General features: G+C 40.4%; 3 protein-coding genes across 6 annotated transcripts in view; 1 reads left to right on the plus strand and 2 right to left on the minus strand.

The window, feature by feature from the left end:
- LOC111340889 (uncharacterized) overlaps positions 1-18,368 on the minus strand; it is a 57,134-nt gene that overhangs the window by 20,461 nt on the left and 18,305 nt on the right. For 3 of the 4 annotated variants that reach the window (XM_088761716.1, XM_088761715.1, XM_088761718.1), the window contains 14 exons: positions 11,656-11,746; positions 9,759-9,953; positions 8,656-8,725; positions 8,312-8,546; positions 7,122-7,254; positions 5,985-6,164; positions 5,151-5,472; positions 4,706-4,810; positions 4,225-4,359; positions 2,962-3,041; positions 2,583-2,667; positions 2,194-2,250; positions 1,008-1,127; positions 364-410 (listed from right to left, as the gene is read on the minus strand). In XM_088761716.1, coding sequence (XP_088617842.1) covers positions 364-410; positions 1,008-1,127; positions 2,194-2,250; positions 2,583-2,667; positions 2,962-3,041; positions 4,225-4,359; positions 4,706-4,810; positions 5,151-5,472; positions 5,985-6,164; positions 7,122-7,254; positions 8,312-8,546; positions 8,656-8,725; positions 9,759-9,953; positions 11,656-11,746 — 1,855 coding nt within the window. The remainder of the gene's footprint in view (positions 1-363; positions 411-1,007; positions 1,128-2,193; positions 2,251-2,582; positions 2,668-2,961; positions 3,042-4,224; positions 4,360-4,705; positions 4,811-5,150; positions 5,473-5,984; positions 6,165-7,121; positions 7,255-8,311; positions 8,547-8,655; positions 8,726-9,758; positions 9,954-11,655; positions 11,747-18,368) is intronic. The other variant, XM_088761717.1, reaches the window with a different exon arrangement.
- LOC148731580 (uncharacterized) lies at positions 14,077-15,822 on the plus strand. Its single transcript, XM_088761725.1, has 2 exons — positions 14,077-14,312; positions 14,551-15,822. Exons 1-2 carry the CDS (start codon positions 14,199-14,201, stop codon positions 15,577-15,579), a joined length of 1,143 nt encoding a protein of 380 aa, XP_088617851.1. The 5' UTR covers positions 14,077-14,198; the 3' UTR covers positions 15,580-15,822.
- LOC148731581 (uncharacterized) lies at positions 14,669-17,635 on the minus strand. The gene is made up of 2 exons (XM_088761722.1): positions 17,170-17,635; positions 14,669-17,013 (listed from the first exon to the last, which is right to left on the minus strand). The coding sequence occupies exons 1-2, from the start codon at positions 17,477-17,479 to the stop codon at positions 15,791-15,793; spliced, it is 1,533 nt and encodes a 510-aa protein (XP_088617848.1). The 5' UTR covers positions 17,480-17,635; the 3' UTR covers positions 14,669-15,790.

The raw sequence follows: 18,368 nt of genomic DNA on the forward strand, positions 1-18,368 counted from the left end.
CCAGATGGACCATACGTGCGAAACTTTTTGTTTAACATTTTTAATCATCTTTTTCTCACGTTATAGCTTTTAATCAGCTATTGTTTTTTAAGTATTTATAGACTGGATCTCACAAACATTTTGACTTGATGATGACGCTTAACTAACCTCGAAACTTCGTCGTCTTTTAGCAATTTTTTAATCTTAAAATGATTTTAAGAAATGTTCTATCACAATTTTTTGTTAAATGCAAATTCTTAAGCACGGGAAATTGTTGAGAAAATCACTCATCACATTGTATTGGTGAAGAAATCATCTTTCTTACATGACACAAAATTCGGATTGTCAATAAATCCTATTGATTATTATCTTTTTATTACTCACTTGTGATCACTGCTTTCTAACTTGCCAGTAAGTCTTGAATTTTGTTCCTGAAAGGAAGAAATAGTTGATGTGAGTAATGGCAAGGGTTTCAGGTTCTCTCGTGTCACTGAGAACTGATTCTACCCAAAATTTTTAGAATTTATACTATCAGAATGATTGAAAGGAGAATATATTTCTAAATCTTGGGAGAGTAACGGTTAGTACGTGACACGAATGACGTGACGCAACATAACTTGAACTCTCTACTGCGTGACGACTACGGTGTAGCTAACTGTGATGACTAGCCTAGCCACGTTTATAATAATGATAATAATAGTAACAATAATTTTTTTTTATAATAATCTTTATTTAGCAATAATTTCCATAAAATTCTATAGTAACAATGATAATAATAATAATAATAATAATAATAATAATAAAAATAATAATAATAATATCTAACAAGGGAGCCCAACTCTCCATAGCGATTTTCAGTGGGGCCCTCAATTCGTCCTCGCAAATTCTTAACAACAACCTCTTGAAAAAAAACCAATTCACAGTTTTAAGAAAGTGCCAGAGCAAATTTGATTGTTTAGTATTTGAAACACTCTTCACCAAGTTTGACAGCGTGACCACACTGAGTGACACGTGACACAACTACAAACCTTTTCTAGGCGAATCTTTTCCTGCAGTCTATCAAATTGTGACTTCTGGTGTTCCGTGTCACGCTGTACAAGGCTCAGCTGATTTCCTCGCTCCGCAAGTATAAGATTAGCATTTTGCAGCTGAAGAACAGAAAAGTTTTAGTACGAGAAACGTAAGTCTCCTTTCGCAACCGATACTTGGCTTTTTCACGCAAGGGGTTCCCAATCCCGACATCTTGTTGCGCGACGGCACGAAACTGGGTTCTAGTAACAAACTTGTCCCGAAAAAGGGATTATATCCGATGAGGCGCTTTAAGTATTGGGATCTGGTAACGAGTTTTGGGGGTTAATTTTACCATTTAAGAATTTGGCCGCGATACTTGGCCCGTAATAGGCTATTGCATTTGGAGGCCAAGTCGAAAACTAGGTGTGGAAAATGGAATGTTTTGGTCTCAAATAGAGTCAGAACCGAGTGGCACAACCCTGCTATGAATTCATGGGGTAGCCCCTACCCTGAGAACTGGGTGGCACAATCCTTCTATGAATTCCTAGGGGTACCCCCGAGATACGGGTGGCAGAACCCTGCTATGAATTTATAGGGGTAGCCGCCCGGAGAACCGGGTGGCACAACCCTGCTAAGAATTCATAGAGGTAGACCCCCGTCACAACTAACAGGTCAAGACTTGAAAAGGGTAGTCCAGGATCCCATCTGTAAACCTACTGTCGCCCCCAGATAAGTCTAATCAAATCCAACACTCAACATCATTACCTCAATAACTTGGATATATCAAAAAAGTTGAAATGGTAAATTGGCCACCGTAAAGATTACAAAACGTCAGCTTTTGTAATCGTTACGGTGGCCAATTTACCATTTCAACTTTGTTGATATATCCAAATTATTTCGTTACTCCCACCGACGCAGCCCCAAACAGTTTCTTTCGAAACTACCAGCCTTCAATCATTACCTCAATGGCAGGGTTGCTCGCTTTACTTTGAATTCCTAGGGGTACCCCCCGAGATACGGGTGGCAGAACCCTGCTATGAATTTATAGGGGTAGCCGCCCGGAGAACCGGGTGGCACAACCCTGCCAAGAATTCATAGAGGTAGAACAGGCCAAGACTTGAAAAGGGAAGTCCAGGATCCCATCTGTAAACCTACTGTCGTCCCCAGGTAAGTCTAATCAAATTCAACACCCAACATCCTTACCTCAATGTCAAGGTTGCTCGATTTACTTTCCATCGCCTCCAACTTTACTGCAAGAGCCTTAAATTACGAGAAAACGAATCATTGTTACTTTTTGGGATAAATTCACAAAGAAGTATTCATTCCAAATCCCTCAAACAAATTGGAAACATAGTTACAGTCATGGGCATTTCGACTAAATGGTGTAAAACTAAAAATAAACTAATTACAACGAATCAGAGTGAAAAGCGCAGAAAAACGTGGGTGACCAACTCGCGGTTGGTTTTAGTTTAGCACCTGACGGGTTGAGAGGGTGGCGCGAGTTTTCTTGACCAATCACAGAGCGAGGTAAAGGAAAACTACTATATTCCGGAGTTATTTCGACAAACAAGTGACAACTGCTCCAGAATTACCTTGTTTGTTTCCTTTAGCGAAGAAGTCTCCTTTTCAAGTCGAAGCTTCGCCTGATAAAGTTCATCACGAAGGTTTTGTACTTGTCTAAAAACCACAAACATAATCATTCTTTTTATTAGTACAAGTAACTAGTGACTTGGAGATCATTCGAGAGATGGTCCAGAGAAACAACTTTCTCTGTTGAAAAGCTGTATAGTGGTCTTGCGATGTCACGGTCACTCAACATGTTCATCGTTCCTTTTGCATGTCACAACTCAGTTCGAAAGGTGAAAATGGTCTTGATCAATTGGAGCTATAATACCGCAACTTTTAAAATTTATCGTATGGTATGAACAATGTAAGATTTCGCGAAGGGAAAATAATTTAAAGATTCTTCACCTTTCTGCTTCCACTCTTCCGACACTCGCTCTTTCTAGTTCCTTGTCCGATTTCTCCAACCGCGATCTCAACGACGAAACCTTTAAAAAAAAAACAACGAAACAAATCAAAAGAAGCGAAAAAAAAACAAAAACAAAAACAAACAAAAAAAACAAAAGCGTTTCACTCCCAGAACTTTCTCTTTAAATAAATATCAATGCTGATGAAGATATGATTAAATTAAGTCTATCCCCAGCTCTCAAATACAAATAATTTAATTTAATTTAATTTATTAGATTCGCCGACAGGCAGGGACACCGCAACAGCTTGCGCAAATTACTGCGGGCCCAGTAAACCCACCCATCCCACCCCAGTGGAGGACATCCACCACACAGTAATCTCGTACGTGGGAAATTAACGTCTCCTTCCCCTAACCCTGCAGGAGACGGGACTTACAGTTTATTCGTCCTTATCCGAGAAGACCAGAGTATCTATCCATTTCTTGATATTATAGAAAGGTAGCAAATTCTCCTCAGTTATTTTAAGACCATGAGTATTTGTCTGGCCGAGGCTCGAACCCTCGACTTCCCGCACAACACAATCCGACGCTCTAACCAATTAAGCTGATGGGAATCACAAGTTCTACTCCTTGTGAAAGTGAATGATTCGATACCTTAATAGCAGCATAAGCTGAATTGCTAAGGTCTACAGTGTTTCTAAGGTTGAGATCGGACGTCAACATTATCAGGCGCCTTTGGCAGCCGCTTTAGTCCATGTAACGACCTCACCTTTTCCCCCCACACATCCCTCCCAGGGGAGGACATCCATCACACAGTAATCTCGTGCGTGGGAAATTAACGTCTCCTACCCCTAACCCTGCAGGAGGCACTCAACATATAAATGTAGCTTTTCAGATCTACCCCCCTTCCCCTACTTAGGCTACCGATGTACTTCCCCCCCTTCCCCACAACTTCTGACCGTCCTTCCACCTTGGCATTTTGCCTAGACTACGTATAGCCGCACTCTCCCCCATGGAGAGACAGAGGTGGTTTCTCCGCGGGGGGGAGGGTGCGGCTACACGTGGGCTCTATTTTGCCAGATTTCCCTGTACTATTTATATTGCTGAGTGGAGAGAGGCATAGTGAGAATAAACTGCCTTGCACAACACAACACGGTAAACCTAGAGCAGCCGTCAAACCCGGAATCATTACTCTTGGATTGAGCCCACAAACAATCTCACCACCCTATCAGCAATGTCACACATTACAAACTTATCTGTCGTACCTCAGACTCCAGGCGAGTTCTCGTCTGTGTTTCACTCTCCAATTTGCTGCTTATCTGCGCATGTTCGTTTTTACCGCTGGCCACCTGTGAATCGAATTCGGCGCGCGTTTGAAGTAACGCTTCTTCATGCTTGGCCTGTAACAAAACAGGAACATTTTAAACATTAGACTTAGAGGAGCGATTAGTTTGTTAATTCTCCCTGTAATATCCACTCATTATGCAACAAACAGATAATGAGAATACTCAAACTAATCAGGTAGAAGTTGCTGCCTCGATCTTACACCAAACTTTGGAAACTTATTTACCAGGGAATGAGAAGCAACTAGAGGGGAGAATTAAGTATCAGATATTGGAGTTAAGGGTAAATAAAAAAACAACCGAGTGGCGAGTGTTCTTAAAAACTTTCCTAACTTTTGATCAGGAAGTAATTTTTATTAATGTTACAGTTTGCTTTACCTTTTCTTAGTTTATAGTAACTTACCACTTTGACCGCTTTTTTCTCTAACTTTTCCTTCAAAATCGCGATTTCTTTTCCCATAGACGCTTTGGTTGCTTCTAGACGAGCCTTGGTTTCAGCTAGCTCAACCTATCAAACAAATAATGATTGAATTAACTCAGTTCTTAAAACCCTAGTGGGCTTTATAAAAGTCTCATGAACCCAAAAAAACAGTAAGCACAGGAACCAATCAGAAAAAAAGAAACTTTTTGCAAGAAGCCAATCAAAACGCAAAGTACATGCGTGCAAACGTCCTCGAGCGCGGGAAAAGCCAGTGATCACGTCGCGATTGATTCTAGTTTTGCCTTTGATTGGCTGATAAATGGCACGAGTTTTATCGACCAATCACGAAGCGCAGTGAAGCAAAACGAATGCAAACCGTGAAGTGAAAATTGCCCCAAAGAGAATTTATTAATTTATCAATTTTTACCTGCGCTGCTTTGAGTTCCTCTCTCAGTGAACCACTACTTTCTTCGTAGCTCTTTCGAGTTTTATCCACCGCTTCAAGCTGATAAAGAGCTTCAGTTTTCTGCTGAGAATGATGTCGCGTTTCTTCCATCAAGGCGTCGTTTTTACGCCTTTCTTCCTCAAGTAATTCGCTATGCGTGGCGCGGGCGTCTTGTTCTTCTGCCAGCGCTCTCTTAAGATCTCGAATATCGGACTCAAGTTGTTGAACGGTGTTGCATAACGATTTCATTTCAGCTTGTTGCTGGCGCTTCTCGACCTCCAAGCTTTGTCGCTTCTCCAGTTCCCTGTTGAAAAACGAAGAATTTTTCAGAATACACAGAAAGATGTCCAGTATTCGTCTCGTCACTGCATCAACATTTTACCTTTTACACCCTGACATCAGTATGCATATTCTCCATACTGTTCTCTATACATTTCCTAAGCTACTTACAAGGAGAATTTGTTTGACAATCAAGAGCTTCTTGAGTTGGTGATTGTTTCCTTAATTCTCCTGCCCTTAATGTGTGATTCAGGGGTGATATTGTGAGGAGAAATTAAATGCTGGTCATTCTTAGGGATTAAAGAGTTAAGCTACAAAGAACTCGATGGCAAGCTTGACCACACAACACACCAACTGGAGAATGCTCTTTACGCCGTATTCAAATATTTCGTTCCCTTTCGAATTAAAATCTAAGTGGATCACTAAGAGTAGAAAAGGAAAAGGAAACATTGGAAAACAACAAGAAGTATTTTTCGTCCTAAACTCTTCCTACGATCAAAACAGCGCTGAAGAAAAAAATTCTTCTCTTTAACCTACTTGGCAAGTTTTTCTTCTGATCTTGAAATCTGTTCCTTTAGTTGACTCTGAAGAGCTTCAGACACGCGCAAAGCTTCGCTCTCCTGTTCATGTTTATACTGCAGTGTCCTATAAGCTGCCTCCACCTCCATTTTCAGCCGCTCAGATTCAGATCTCTCTTTGGTTAGAGTCTCCACTTTCCTGGTGAGGTAAACAAGATTAAATTTACGTGAAACATTCTTCACAAGGGTAGGACAAATTGAAAGCTAACTATCTCGTAAGGATAACACCATCAAAAGCATAAAGCGTTAAGCAGAGGATTAAGCAATGGAGTATCGAATAACTGAAGCCAAAATTATCACAACGGCCGATAAGAGGAAAGGGAAATGTCTTTAAGAACCAATGAAAACTCAAACTAAACCAAGCAAATTACCCAAAGCGCGGGAAAACACGGGTGACCAATTCATGATCAATTTCAGTTTTGCATCTGATTGGTGGAGATGGTAACGCGAATTTTCTGTACCAATCACAGAGCAAAGCAAAGAAAAACCAAGGCAATCAAAGATCACCTTTGAAACTCAATTGAAAACTGCTCTAAAAGTTAACAGGTTTCTACCGAATACAGATTTATCCAGTGGATAGCCTTAATCAACCTTCGAACAACTGGGGCCAGGTTTGTAGTTGCAATTTCGAAATTGGATGCATTCTCAACTTAGTTCCTGTTTATTACCTTACGGGTTTTATTTCCTTTTTAGAAATATTCAAGCGAGCTGCACTTGTAAGCCAGAATTTCTTTAGTTTTGCTTTGCTTCGTTGTGATTGGGTCAGAAAACTCGCACCATCCCCTCAACCAATCAGATGTAAAACTACGACCAATCGCGACTTGGTTGCTTGCGTTTTCCCGCGTTAAGCAGTTCGTCTCTATTTAATCTGAATTTTCATTGGCTAGCGATGATGTTAACCCCTATGCTGATTGGCCGTCGTCACAACGTCACTACGTACGCACTTCAACATTCAATTAAAAACTGCTCTGACACCTACTCAAAGCCACCCTTCTTAATCACCCCTCTCCCTGAAAAAGAAATGTTGAATGAGTCTTTCTTAGGGTGTACTACATTTGGTGATATTTGATATACGCCATCAAAAAATGTCTCTTACAATTGCAACTCAGCTAAGTCGCTCTCCATTTGCTTCCTGCTTGTCTCCAATGCCACAATTCTTTCTTTCTGCTTGTCAACTTGTCGTTTCGAATCGCGAAGGGCTTCTTGAAGCCGCGCGAAGCTTTGACTGTCTGAAATGTGAAGATGAATGATTGGTTTAACTCAAAGAATAACTACAATAAAGTTTCTATAATATGCAAATCACTGTTGAGAAGTGAACAATTCTTCCAGGCCTTCTGAAGCACGAGAAAGGATGTTACGAGCTTCAAAGCTGGAAAACACAAAAAACACGCATAGCGCATACGATGGAAAGGCGGGACGCCTGTAAATCTTCAGCTGTGATAACCAAGTAACATTTGGAAAGAACGGCAAAAGATGGCAGGGATCAGCACTTCATAAGCTATAAACTGTAAATATGACTTGACCAATCAGATTTACGAGTGTGCTTAACACAACCTAAAACGATGCACAGAAAAAAAAAAAAAAAAAATCACAGATGAAGACAAAATTCCCTAGGACATTATGACGTGTAGATTAATGCTATGACGTGTAAATGAAAAGTGCGCGCGGAATAAGTGCGCCATCGGAAAGAAATCGATTTCGCCGAATGACGTACTTATCTATGGGTTTCCAATCATTAGGACAATACTGTCGAAGGAATTCGCTCCTGATCGGCCTAAAAAGAGCTGCTTATCTTATCAAATTAATCGCTCAGAATTTCGCGCCAAAAGACACGGCCACAGCATTATCCCGACTAGTTTCCAGGCTTTTTTAAGTACGAATCACCTTCGGAAAATCAACGAAATTTCACCTGAGGTCGACAAAAATCTCATTTGATCCGAAAAACTCTAGCAGTTGTTGTTTTTAAAGGCTGATAGTTTCTAAAGAAACTGTTTGGGGCTGCGTCGGTGGGGGTAACGAAATAATTTGGATATATCAACAAAGTTAAAATGGTAAATTGGCCACCGTAACGATTACAAAAGCTGATGTTTCGAGCGTTAGCCCTTCGTCGGAGCGAAGTTGTTGTTTTTGTTGGCAACGCACTCTTAGCGGCTCAATTCCAGGGAACTGCTAAAAAGGTCTTTTATCTTCCCTTGTACAATAAATCCCTCAGTTTCTACGACAGTACTTTTCCTTCACAGCCCATTTCATTGAATGATTTCTGAAAATTAGAAATTCTGTTCTTACCTTGAAGCGTAAAGGAACCACTGTGGGGTGAAGTGCCCAGTCCACCACCCGTTGTATTCAGTGGAGTAGACGATTTGTACAAGGGAGATTGAGCCCGAGGTGGCGAGATTCCCGTCGGAGGCTTTGCATCGGTACCATTCATTGCCATGGCAACCAAGGGAGAGTAGCGGCCATGATGATCCTCCTCAGAAGACTCGGACCAGTCTCCATCATCTGCGAAACCATTTGTGAGTGGCTAGGAGACAAAAAGAAATAATAAACAAAACAAAACAAAACAAAACACGGAAGATAATTTTTTCTTTTACACTCCGGAAAGGTTACTTTGGAGATACATGTCTACATACCTTCTGCGAGTTCACTTGCTCTCCATCCGGTTCATCTTTGTCTTTCATCTTGTAACCACCAACAGGATTGCTGAAAAATGGACCAAAAGGAAAGAGAGAAAATGGAAGGAAGAATGAGAATTTTGCCCCTCTCTCCAGGCTCTTTATAATCAATTCTAACCTACTGGTCAATGAACACAAGAGAAAAAAACACGTGCAAGCCACCATCGGCGGGAATCAGGGAGCTGTTTCCCTGACAGTCAGCGGTTTCCGCTGTCCCCCCTCCCCTCCCCTCCCCCACTATCGCCAGGAGGAGACGCCGGAGGCTTAATGGGGCGATAGGTCTGGGTTCGAGACGTAGCCAGGTCAATGTGCCGTTATCTTGGGCAAAACACTTTACCCTCAAAATGCCTCTCTTCACCCAAGAGTATAGATGGATACACCCTGTCTAGGGAAGCCAACGACTAACAACCCATCCAGGAGGGGAGGGGGGTGGGGGATGGGGGAGAGGCAGCATTCCCAGTCGCTCCAAGTTTAAGTCCCTGACACCAATTTCTTTTTCTTTTTTTTTTTACACGCGCGACGGACTTCACCTAAAAGCAGAAACTGCTCGAAAGTAATCACGACATCAAATCTAACGTAAGCCAGAGACGTCACCACGCAAAAAATAAACGTATCTTATCGAAAGAGTGCTTTTTGATTAAACGAATCCTTGAAGGAAATTGAAAAAGAAGACATCGATCCTTCGCGTTAAGTTCCCCTTTCAAGAAAAGAGGTGCAGTACTTGGGAAATTTTTTTTTAGTCTTTTCGTCCATTGAAGAAGAAAAACAGTCATATCAATCATGTATGTGTGGTGTGTTCTCAGTAAACTATTGTAAGCAACGTACTGTAACTGAGTCCTGTAGTGTATTGTAAGTAAAGTAATGTTTTGTAAAATGCCAAAAAAAATATATCAATCATGTACAGCTGCTAGTTATCTCCACTCCAACGCTGATAGGAAGAGAATCCGTACTGTACGCACGAGTGTTGCGTGACGTCCGAGAGCTCTGAGGAACATGAACAATTTGTGTGACACACAGGATCGTTGCGTGACAAGCAAAAGTTACGCCATCAGTAGTCCTACCTGGTTTTCTCACCGCGGTCACCATCGCTGCCTAAGCTGACAACGCTGAGCCGTTTGTACGGGGACAGAAGCGACACCCGAGGTGGCTGGTTCAGTTCTGTGGTCCTCTGCCGCGTTGTTTCAAATGTGGTATTAAGGTGATCACGTTCCTCGAGGATCTGCCGTGATTTTTGCTCAAGCTCCGCTCGACGATGCCTGCACAGCAATCAGGAGGATTTTTCGTGGTGAACGAGGTTTGAAGTGTGTTGGGTTTCAGCGAAGAACTAACTACCTATCTAAATTATAATTTGAATCTATCAACAAAGTTGAAATGGTAAATTGGCCACCGTTGCGATTATAAAAGCTGACGTTTCGAGCGTTAGCCCTTCGTCGGAGCGAATAGGGGAATTAATGGTTGTGTGTGCTTTTAAAGGCAGAAAAAGGAGCTACGTGATTGGTGGGAACATGGCAACGAGAAAAACACGAATAAAATTAGTGGAATGAAAAGCGTTCGTTGGGATTTACACTGCTGGTTTGAAGCTTTTGTTCAAGAGTTTTCCGGCAAGGACATCGAAACCAGTCGCTAGACATTTTAATTTACCTAACCATTCTAAGCAACACATGGCAATCTGCGGTCTTTCCTTACACTTAGGCAGCACGGAAAGCCGGAAAACTCTTGAACAAAAGCTCATCTTTCAAACCGGCAGTCTAAATCCCACAGGTATCAACGAACGCTTTTCATTCCACTAATTTATTCGTGTTCTTCTCGTTGCCATGTTCCCACCAATCACGTAACTCCTTTTTCTGCCTTTAAAAGCAAACACAACCCACAATTCCCCTATTCGCCCCGACGAAGGGATAACGCTCGAAACGTCAGCTTTTATAATCGTAACGGTGGCCAATTTACCATTTCAACTTTGTTGATATATTCAAATTATTTCGTTACCCCCACCGACGCAGCCCCAAACAGTTTCTTTAGAAACTATCAGCCTTTATCTAAATTATAGTCAATTCCCTTTATCTTATTCGCAGGTTTAAACTCAAAACTAAGCATTTTGCACCACATTGAACGTCATGATTACGTCATTTTGCCTAGCAACATCTCTGACCTCTGAAGTCCTCTGAGCTTTGAGCAATTTTCAAGCTGGGCTAAAGAAGACTAACGTGTCGCCAAGAACACCGAAAACATTGAATCTGGAACTAAAGAACCGCTCTATTCTCCGATATTGTTCCAAGAAACGAGAAAAAAAAACTGAAAATAGCGCAGCTGCTGTATTTTTTAACCGATTGTGATAAACCAGACCCTGTCGTAAGTTTTCACATTCGTACAATGAACCATAATGCTTAGGGGCCGGTTATTTAAACAAAGTTTAGCCTTTGTTTACCACAATCGCGCTCTAAACTATCTTGAATTGAGCTAAATCTTTTACCTAACCGTCTATTTTTGTGAACGGTGTCAGGAGGACCAAAAGCTTGCAGTGGAAGGGTATTTATTAAATTGGAAAACAACCCTCTTAAAGAGAATGCGTAAGGCCCACTGCTTGTGTAAAACCGCGGTTTGGATTAGACGTCATGTAAATAACCGGCCCTTAGTTTCTTGACAAGAGAGAACATCCTTCATATATGGGGCTTAATCGATGAGTCGTACACCAAACGAGAACAATCACAACGGCCAATGAGAACAAAGGCGCAAATCACAATGAGCCAATGAGAAATCAAAGTAAATACACGTTAACGGCTTAATACGCGGGAAAAACTCACGTGACCAGGTGGCGATTCGTTTTACTTTTGCATCTGGTTGGTCGAGATGCTGTCGAGAATTTCTTGGGATAATTATAGAGCGCAGCCAACGAAAACAAATGTTATCCCGGATTATCTTTGAAGCTCAAATGAAAATTGCTGAAAGAACTTTCCTTACCTGTTGTTAAGCTCAGCTAGTTTAGTGCTGGTTTCCTGATCTAGGCGATTTTTTTGGGCCTCCAGGTCCATCAAGCGCTGTTGCTCGATTTCTGTCAAGATCAGAAACAAAGCTCTCCTTAACACTTTCCACAAGCTTCCAAAATTCTCTTTAACAAGAATTTTATTGTTAGAATTGTGTCTTATTGGGAGTTTTATTTGGTCACAAATTCCGCGCCAAGCACTTTTCTTCTTTGGCATAATGCAGATGCTCCAATAAGCCCCGTCGCTATAATACCCCTTTCCAGTAAATCTTCCTCTCTAAAAATCCCCTTTATAATAATCCGCCTCTATTATGAACCCCTTCTCCCTAGCAGGTCCCTCTGTCTTAAAGCACCTCGCTAAAAAGCATCCCTTCTGGAGTTTCTGATGGCGAAGTTTAACAACACTGAACTGCTCAATGTACAAATGTTTTGGTAAGAACAGTTTGTCACGTGTCTTTTTCAATACAAAATCTGTATTTTGAAACGTTTTGAAAGCTTGTTTGAGAGCCAAAACCTATTTACAATATCATTATTTTTTCGTCTTCTAGTGCGAGAATCGTATCACTTTCATATGCAAGACACCTTCGAAGTCTACAGAATAAATCAAACCTGATAGATTTTACAAGTGGGTTCAGCTGCGGTACTTCTTCAGTAATTACCAGCACAATGAATAATACAGGTGTAATAGAAAACTCTGTTATACAATTAACACATTTACATCTTAGACAGACAAGAAAGCGAGCAAAGTGCTTTTAGCGGGACCACGCAATACGTAAAAAACCTAAAATGCTTAATACATATATCTTATTAACCAAGCGCGAGGGCTGTACTGGGAGAATATCGGCCCGAGGTCTTGACAGTACGGACCGAGCGCAGCTCGGTCCGTACAAAAAAGACCGAGGGCCGATATTCTTCCAGTACGGTCCCGAGCAAGCTTGGTTAATAAGAGATTTATTATACTACTGAAGTTCAAAGGGACACAAGTGCGGTATCATTCGGGACCATTCGGGACAGTGCCCAGTCCAATACTGAGAGAATACTGACCGGCAATAGAGCATTTTGATTGGCTAATTTTAGTTATTGGCCCTCTTACTGCCCGAGTCGTGTAATAAGAGAGCATAGTAATCGTTTCTCTCAACAGTCGTCATGTCCAAACAAACGGAGAACTTTTTTCCTTTTTCGGATACTATGCAAAAGTCAAGTGATGCCTGGTCAGCATCACTCATTTCATTTTACACTCATTTCAATACTTTTACAATGTAGTAATCGCTTTGTGATGGCTGCACGCAATAACCCTTTAAATCTTAATTTCAGTATGCATATTCTCCATACTGTTCTCTTTACATTTCCTAAGGCGCTGACGAGGAAAATTTGTTTAACAATCAAGAGCTTCTTTAGTCGGTGATTATTTCCTTTAATCTTGTCACCCTAATACTTGACCCGGGGCTGACATCGTAAGGAGAGATTAAATGCTAGTCATAGGCGCGCCTTGAAGCACCTATAAGTTACTAAGCGAAACAAACTTGTCAGAAACGCCTTGTAAAACCTTCACATAAAAATTATAAAAAAGAATCTGTGAAGTTCATTTTAGAGAGAAATTATACAAGCAAAGGTTTGTGCGAAAAAACTTTTATAACAATTTCTTTCGTTCTTTATTGGAGCCTACAATGTTAGATCAACAAACACCTGAAAGCGATTAAAATGCACAATTTCCTTGCTTGTTTTCCAAAGGATTATTACATCACTTTATACCTTTTAGATTGCGAGTGAGAAAAAACTACTTCAATCTAAGTTGGTAAATTCTGTCAATCTTGAGTTGAGCTAAAACCGAAAGCTTTAGGAAGATCATTGTTACAAATTCGGCGATTTACATGGAGAGACAGCAATCGATGATGGTTGTAAACTGTAATCCACAAATTCACAGACTTATAAAGCCCGAATCAATCTCTTAAGTAGACGCTACCATATCAATAAATTGAGAACTAAAGTTCGTTATTTAGCTTCATTCTTACCTCAATCTTTGACGATTGCTGTGAATCAAAACGGAACTCGCTTTACAAGGAAGTTTTCGCCAAAATTAACGAAGACAGTCTGAATACAAAATATTTCTTGACAGCGTTAAATGGGTTCACGAGCGTTACCAACCATTGCAATTTCATTCCACAGAAAAGTTCTCTTTCCCTTCAAGACACTCGTCGTTCAAATTTCATTAACTATTAGCTCCTCGAATCCTAAAAAAATTGTTGTTGCTGGGCAGTCTTTTGCTCTGATGAGCAGTAAACAGTCGCTAACAGTGAAAAAACGCAAAATTCGTTCACCCGTAAAATTTGTAAACAAACCACTGTAGAGATGTAAATTTACTTCAATAAATCGGCGTGCCAGCCAAGCGTTCTGTCTTGAGCATAGTTAATCGAGGGGACTGGTTATGAAAGCCGGCGAACTTCAAAGGACCGGCCTATTGTTTGGGTTTTGAGGTTGAGATGCACCGTCACGTGACATTGACCGTGCATCTAAAAACAACATGGCGGACGCGTGTGATGACATGTTCTTCTTTGGAGACGATTTAGAGGCAATTTTAGGAGTTTTAGAAGAAGAAGAAGACCTTGATGAGCACTTCAGAGAAGCAGCTGCTGATGTAAGCTATAGAATCTGTTTTAATAGTTAAGATATAGCCTAAAAACGTCAAAAAGGAAGATTGAACATGAAGGTCGAACAGACTAGCTTTCGACATCATGCTTTCGATCAATCACTCTTATTTCGGGCTCTATTTATAAACCATTTCTTGCCTAAACGTTATTTTATCAGCTGTTGATTTAAAGATGATTTATGAACCTAAGTAGTGTGTGATGTTGATCGTGAATTTGGTTTTGCAGGTTCACCCACTGAGCGTCACTTGCCCTCATTGTCCAAAGAAATGCAAGAGTAAGAGCGGACTGAAACGTCACATCACTGTTAAACACAAAGATAAAACAGAAGAAACTGAGACAGACAAACCAGAAAATCGAGATCTATTAACTGTGGAAACGTATGCAAGCATCGTTGGCAATGCTAAAGTGAAACTTAGAGACAGCAAAATTTATCCAAAGGTAAACAGAGACGAGATATGGTCCTACAACTGCAACACTCTACAATCTTCAACACCTAAATTTTCTGAAATTCAGGGGCTTTATATTCAATTGGCAAAGTCTGGAAATGCAGAGAGGTTTTATGCAGCCTTTTACGCTAGCATAGTCTTGCATGCTTCGAGCCATTTTGTAGGATTATCAAGAAACTCTGCTACATTACTTTGTTCAAAAGTGGCCGACTGCCTTTTAACACATAGCAAAGAAAAAGCAGAAACTCACACATGTGAACCATTGACGAAATTATCTGATAAAGAGAATTCAGGGTTACAGTATATTGGAGGTTATGTACTACATAAGCTACATAACAAGCACAAACAAGCAAGTAAAACACTAGAAAATGACCACGCAATCTCACTGATAATGGCTGGGAAATGGGACAATCCTATTGGTGAAGATCAGAGATTGACTACAACATTGAATCGAGGTGGACTGTGGAAGATCACAAGAAATGCTCAGTCTGTTTTTGAAAGAACTGAACACTATTTCAGGGAAGCTACACGTAAAACCAGTCTGAAAAACATTCCTTTAGCTAATATTATTTCAAGATCAATGCATGATGTAACTGTTGTCGCATCTCACTCTGCCATGTTAGCCGACTCTGAAGTTGAGATTAGTAGCCATGTTGCCAAAGATGTTCTCCACAATATTATTAGTTTGTATGTTAGAGTTCGTTCTTTTTCATTTGTGAAGGACGTTATTCAAAAACACAAAATTAGATTGAAACAACTGAAATCAAAAGCTCTTCGCAAGGACATCAATAGGTCATCAACAGACTAATTACTGTAATATTCTTTAAATTCCCAAAACAAATAGACTTTTCTGTAAATTTAATGTTCCTGTTTTATTTAAAAAATATCATAATAAGTTTGACTGACGCTGTGCCTAGAATATGTATTTCAGGAATTATGCTACAAATATTCAAGTAGAAATACAAAGGAGGCAAATGTTTGAAAGTCAGTCCTTATGTATTATATTATTAAAACTTATATTAAATTATTAAAGCACAATTGTTAAAACCAATGATGTTTGTGAGTTGAATACATTGATATGAAAATGATATGGAATATATCAGACTGTTTACAGATAAGTAGCTGTTTGTAAGAACATTCAACTCCTCAAGTACTTCCTCTTGAATGCCAGCTTTGGGTCGTATACAATTTCTATAGTCCTTCAATGTGCGTTGGCTCGGCAGTACAAGGATGTTACTTTTCCTGAGCTCTTCATAGCATGCTGGGGACTTGGTAGCAAGTGACAAGCAGTATCGAATGATCATAGGATGGTATCGGACACCAGTTTTACTCTTTGTCATCAATTTCTTTTGCTGCTGCCAGAACAGATCCATGAATGGAGTGATATTTTCATTGGATGTCCCCAATATACTTGTAATGTCATTGCTTAACTGGTTGTCTACTTCTACACTTGACTTTTCTATCTCTGATTTCATTTCTTCAAGCTTTCGTTCTAGTTCTGCACACTTAAGCCTCTGTGTTTTTAGGGTTAGCTTTATTCTCTCTGGTGTTGTGTGAGAGACTGGAGCAAACAAATGAGCAGGCTTTGCAAGCTTTCTTTGCTTTGCTTTCTGATCCACCTCTGACTTGTGAGAGTATTTGTAGCAAACACAGCACTGCTCACCATGCTCCACCAAAACTTCACAGTCCCGTGTTCTCCAATATTCCAGCTGTGGGAATATCTCAGAATCATCTCTGAATAACGGATCCACTGACTTCGGTATAATGTGGTGTACGATATCGGATGACAGTTCAAATGGTCTCACTCCAGGGCAAATCAAGAGAACATCAATTCTCTTGATAAGTTCAGAGACTGTGATGTTCATAACGGATCGCAAGGTTTCAAGATGAATCGCATGATCATCTGGCAGAAACCATCCAAACACAGACACAGAAAAACCAAGACTATCATCGATGGTGAGCTGAATCTTTGGTAACACAAGCAGAGAACTCTTCTTTGTCAATACAATTCGATCGATTGCTGCCTCTAAGATCCACTCACTTAGAATTTTCAAAGATTTCACTCGTTTTACTAGATCTTTAAAGTCACTGTAGCATTTTTTAGGGGCCACTTCTGGGATTTCGTTGACTGCGCTTCGAGGTGGACGCACATTTACTGGTGTTGTGAAGCAACGCTTCGGCATGTTTACTGTTGGCAAGGCACCAAACTTCGGTTTCTTTTTCTGCATCTTTTCAGATTGAACTAGAGTAGAAACAATCACAAACAAACAGAATCAGAATATAACGTTTGAAGTTTATCAAAGCTCAAGTTAATTGATAAGCTATGCACCTAAGCACCGCGCAGATTATGTCTAGGATCGCGTGTAGTTAAACTTATAAGATTGCATTTAATACTTACAAATCTCAATATCCTCGGGCCTAAAATGGTTTTCGCACGTAAAGACACGATCATTGTCGATCTGGCGCTTGAAATCTTTGTCTACAACGCGTGTTTTGGTCAATTCGTTTAGCCAAAGTTCTCGCCATTTCTTGTATTCAGCATTGCGAGGGGCAGGAAGTTTCCAGATGCCGATTCCTTTCGTTTTGCGGGACGAGCCGCAACCAAAAACAGAGCAGTTATCTCCGGGCATTCCTTCTTCATTTATAGATACATACAAGCAGTATTTAAGAAGGAATAGTAATATTACAGACGTAAAACGTGCAGTCATCAGTACAAACGCTCACATGTGAGACGCCATCTTGAATCTATGTGATGCACGGTCACGCTAGGTTGAACTCGAAAAACCAAAACAATAAGCTATCCCTTTGAAGTTCGCCGGCTTTCATAACCAGTCCCCTCGATTAACTATGTCTTGAGCAAACAAAACAAAGTTATTTGATAATGGGATAATTTTAGAAACTGGAAAAAACGCTTTAATAATTAATACCTACATAACTGAAGTAAGCGGGCTCGCTGATAATTTAACGAAGCGTAGACCTTGCGAACTTTTGTGACTTCATTAAAAGTTTCGCACATGTACACTGAGTATTAAGGCGAGAAAAAGTTCGGTCGAAAAATAAAAAGCACTGCAAGAATTTCTTTTCAGTTGCTTTCATTTGAATTGTCCAGAGGTTTCAATAACAGCCGTGTTTGAGCTTCGCCTTACGGCCTCAACACCATCAGTAGCCGATTACGGAAAAAGTTTTTGAAGCTTCACCCAAACTTCATGGTTAAACCACTTCGTACAGCAGGATTAAAACGCATCACATGAAATTTCTGAATTCATGTGGTTTTTGCTACTTGCAAAGTATAACTGTTTAAAGGCAATGGTCACACACTGGAGTTGAAGTAACAGTTCAAATCACTATTATAAGTAACCATCGGCATAACAAAAATACCACATCATTAGCTTTAATTTAAATGGTGAACACACCAGGGTTTCATTCACAGACTTTAAAGTAAAGAACCTTCTTGATGAGCTTAATATAAAACAGTAGCGCATGAATGTTTACACCTCCTCGTTCTAGGCAACAGCTCTTCAACTCTTTAAACCATGAGAGAGACTAGCATCTAATTTCTCCTTACAGTATCACCCCTGAATCACACACAAAGGTGAC

The sequence above is a fragment of the Stylophora pistillata genome, chromosome 5 (genome assembly GCF_964205215.1).
Source record: "Stylophora pistillata chromosome 5, jaStyPist1.2, whole genome shotgun sequence".
Classification (NCBI taxonomy): Eukaryota; Metazoa; Cnidaria; class Anthozoa; order Scleractinia; family Pocilloporidae; genus Stylophora; species Stylophora pistillata.

Excerpts from the sequence above, each read along its gene's own strand:
- LOC148731581 (XM_088761722.1), bottom strand. The coding sequence starts at position 17,479 with ATGACTGCACGTTTTACGTCTGTAATATTACTATTCCTTCTTAAATAC. Across the intron at positions 17,014-17,169 it reads GCCCGAGGATATTGAGATTT|TTCAATCTGAAAAGATGCAG; the intron begins GTAAGTATTAAA and ends TTTCTACTCTAG.
- LOC148731580 (XM_088761725.1), top strand. The coding sequence starts at position 14,199 with ATGGCGGACGCGTGTGATGACATGTTCTTCTTTGGAGACGATTTAGAG. Across the intron at positions 14,313-14,550 it reads TCAGAGAAGCAGCTGCTGAT|GTTCACCCACTGAGCGTCAC; the intron begins GTAAGCTATAGA and ends TTGGTTTTGCAG.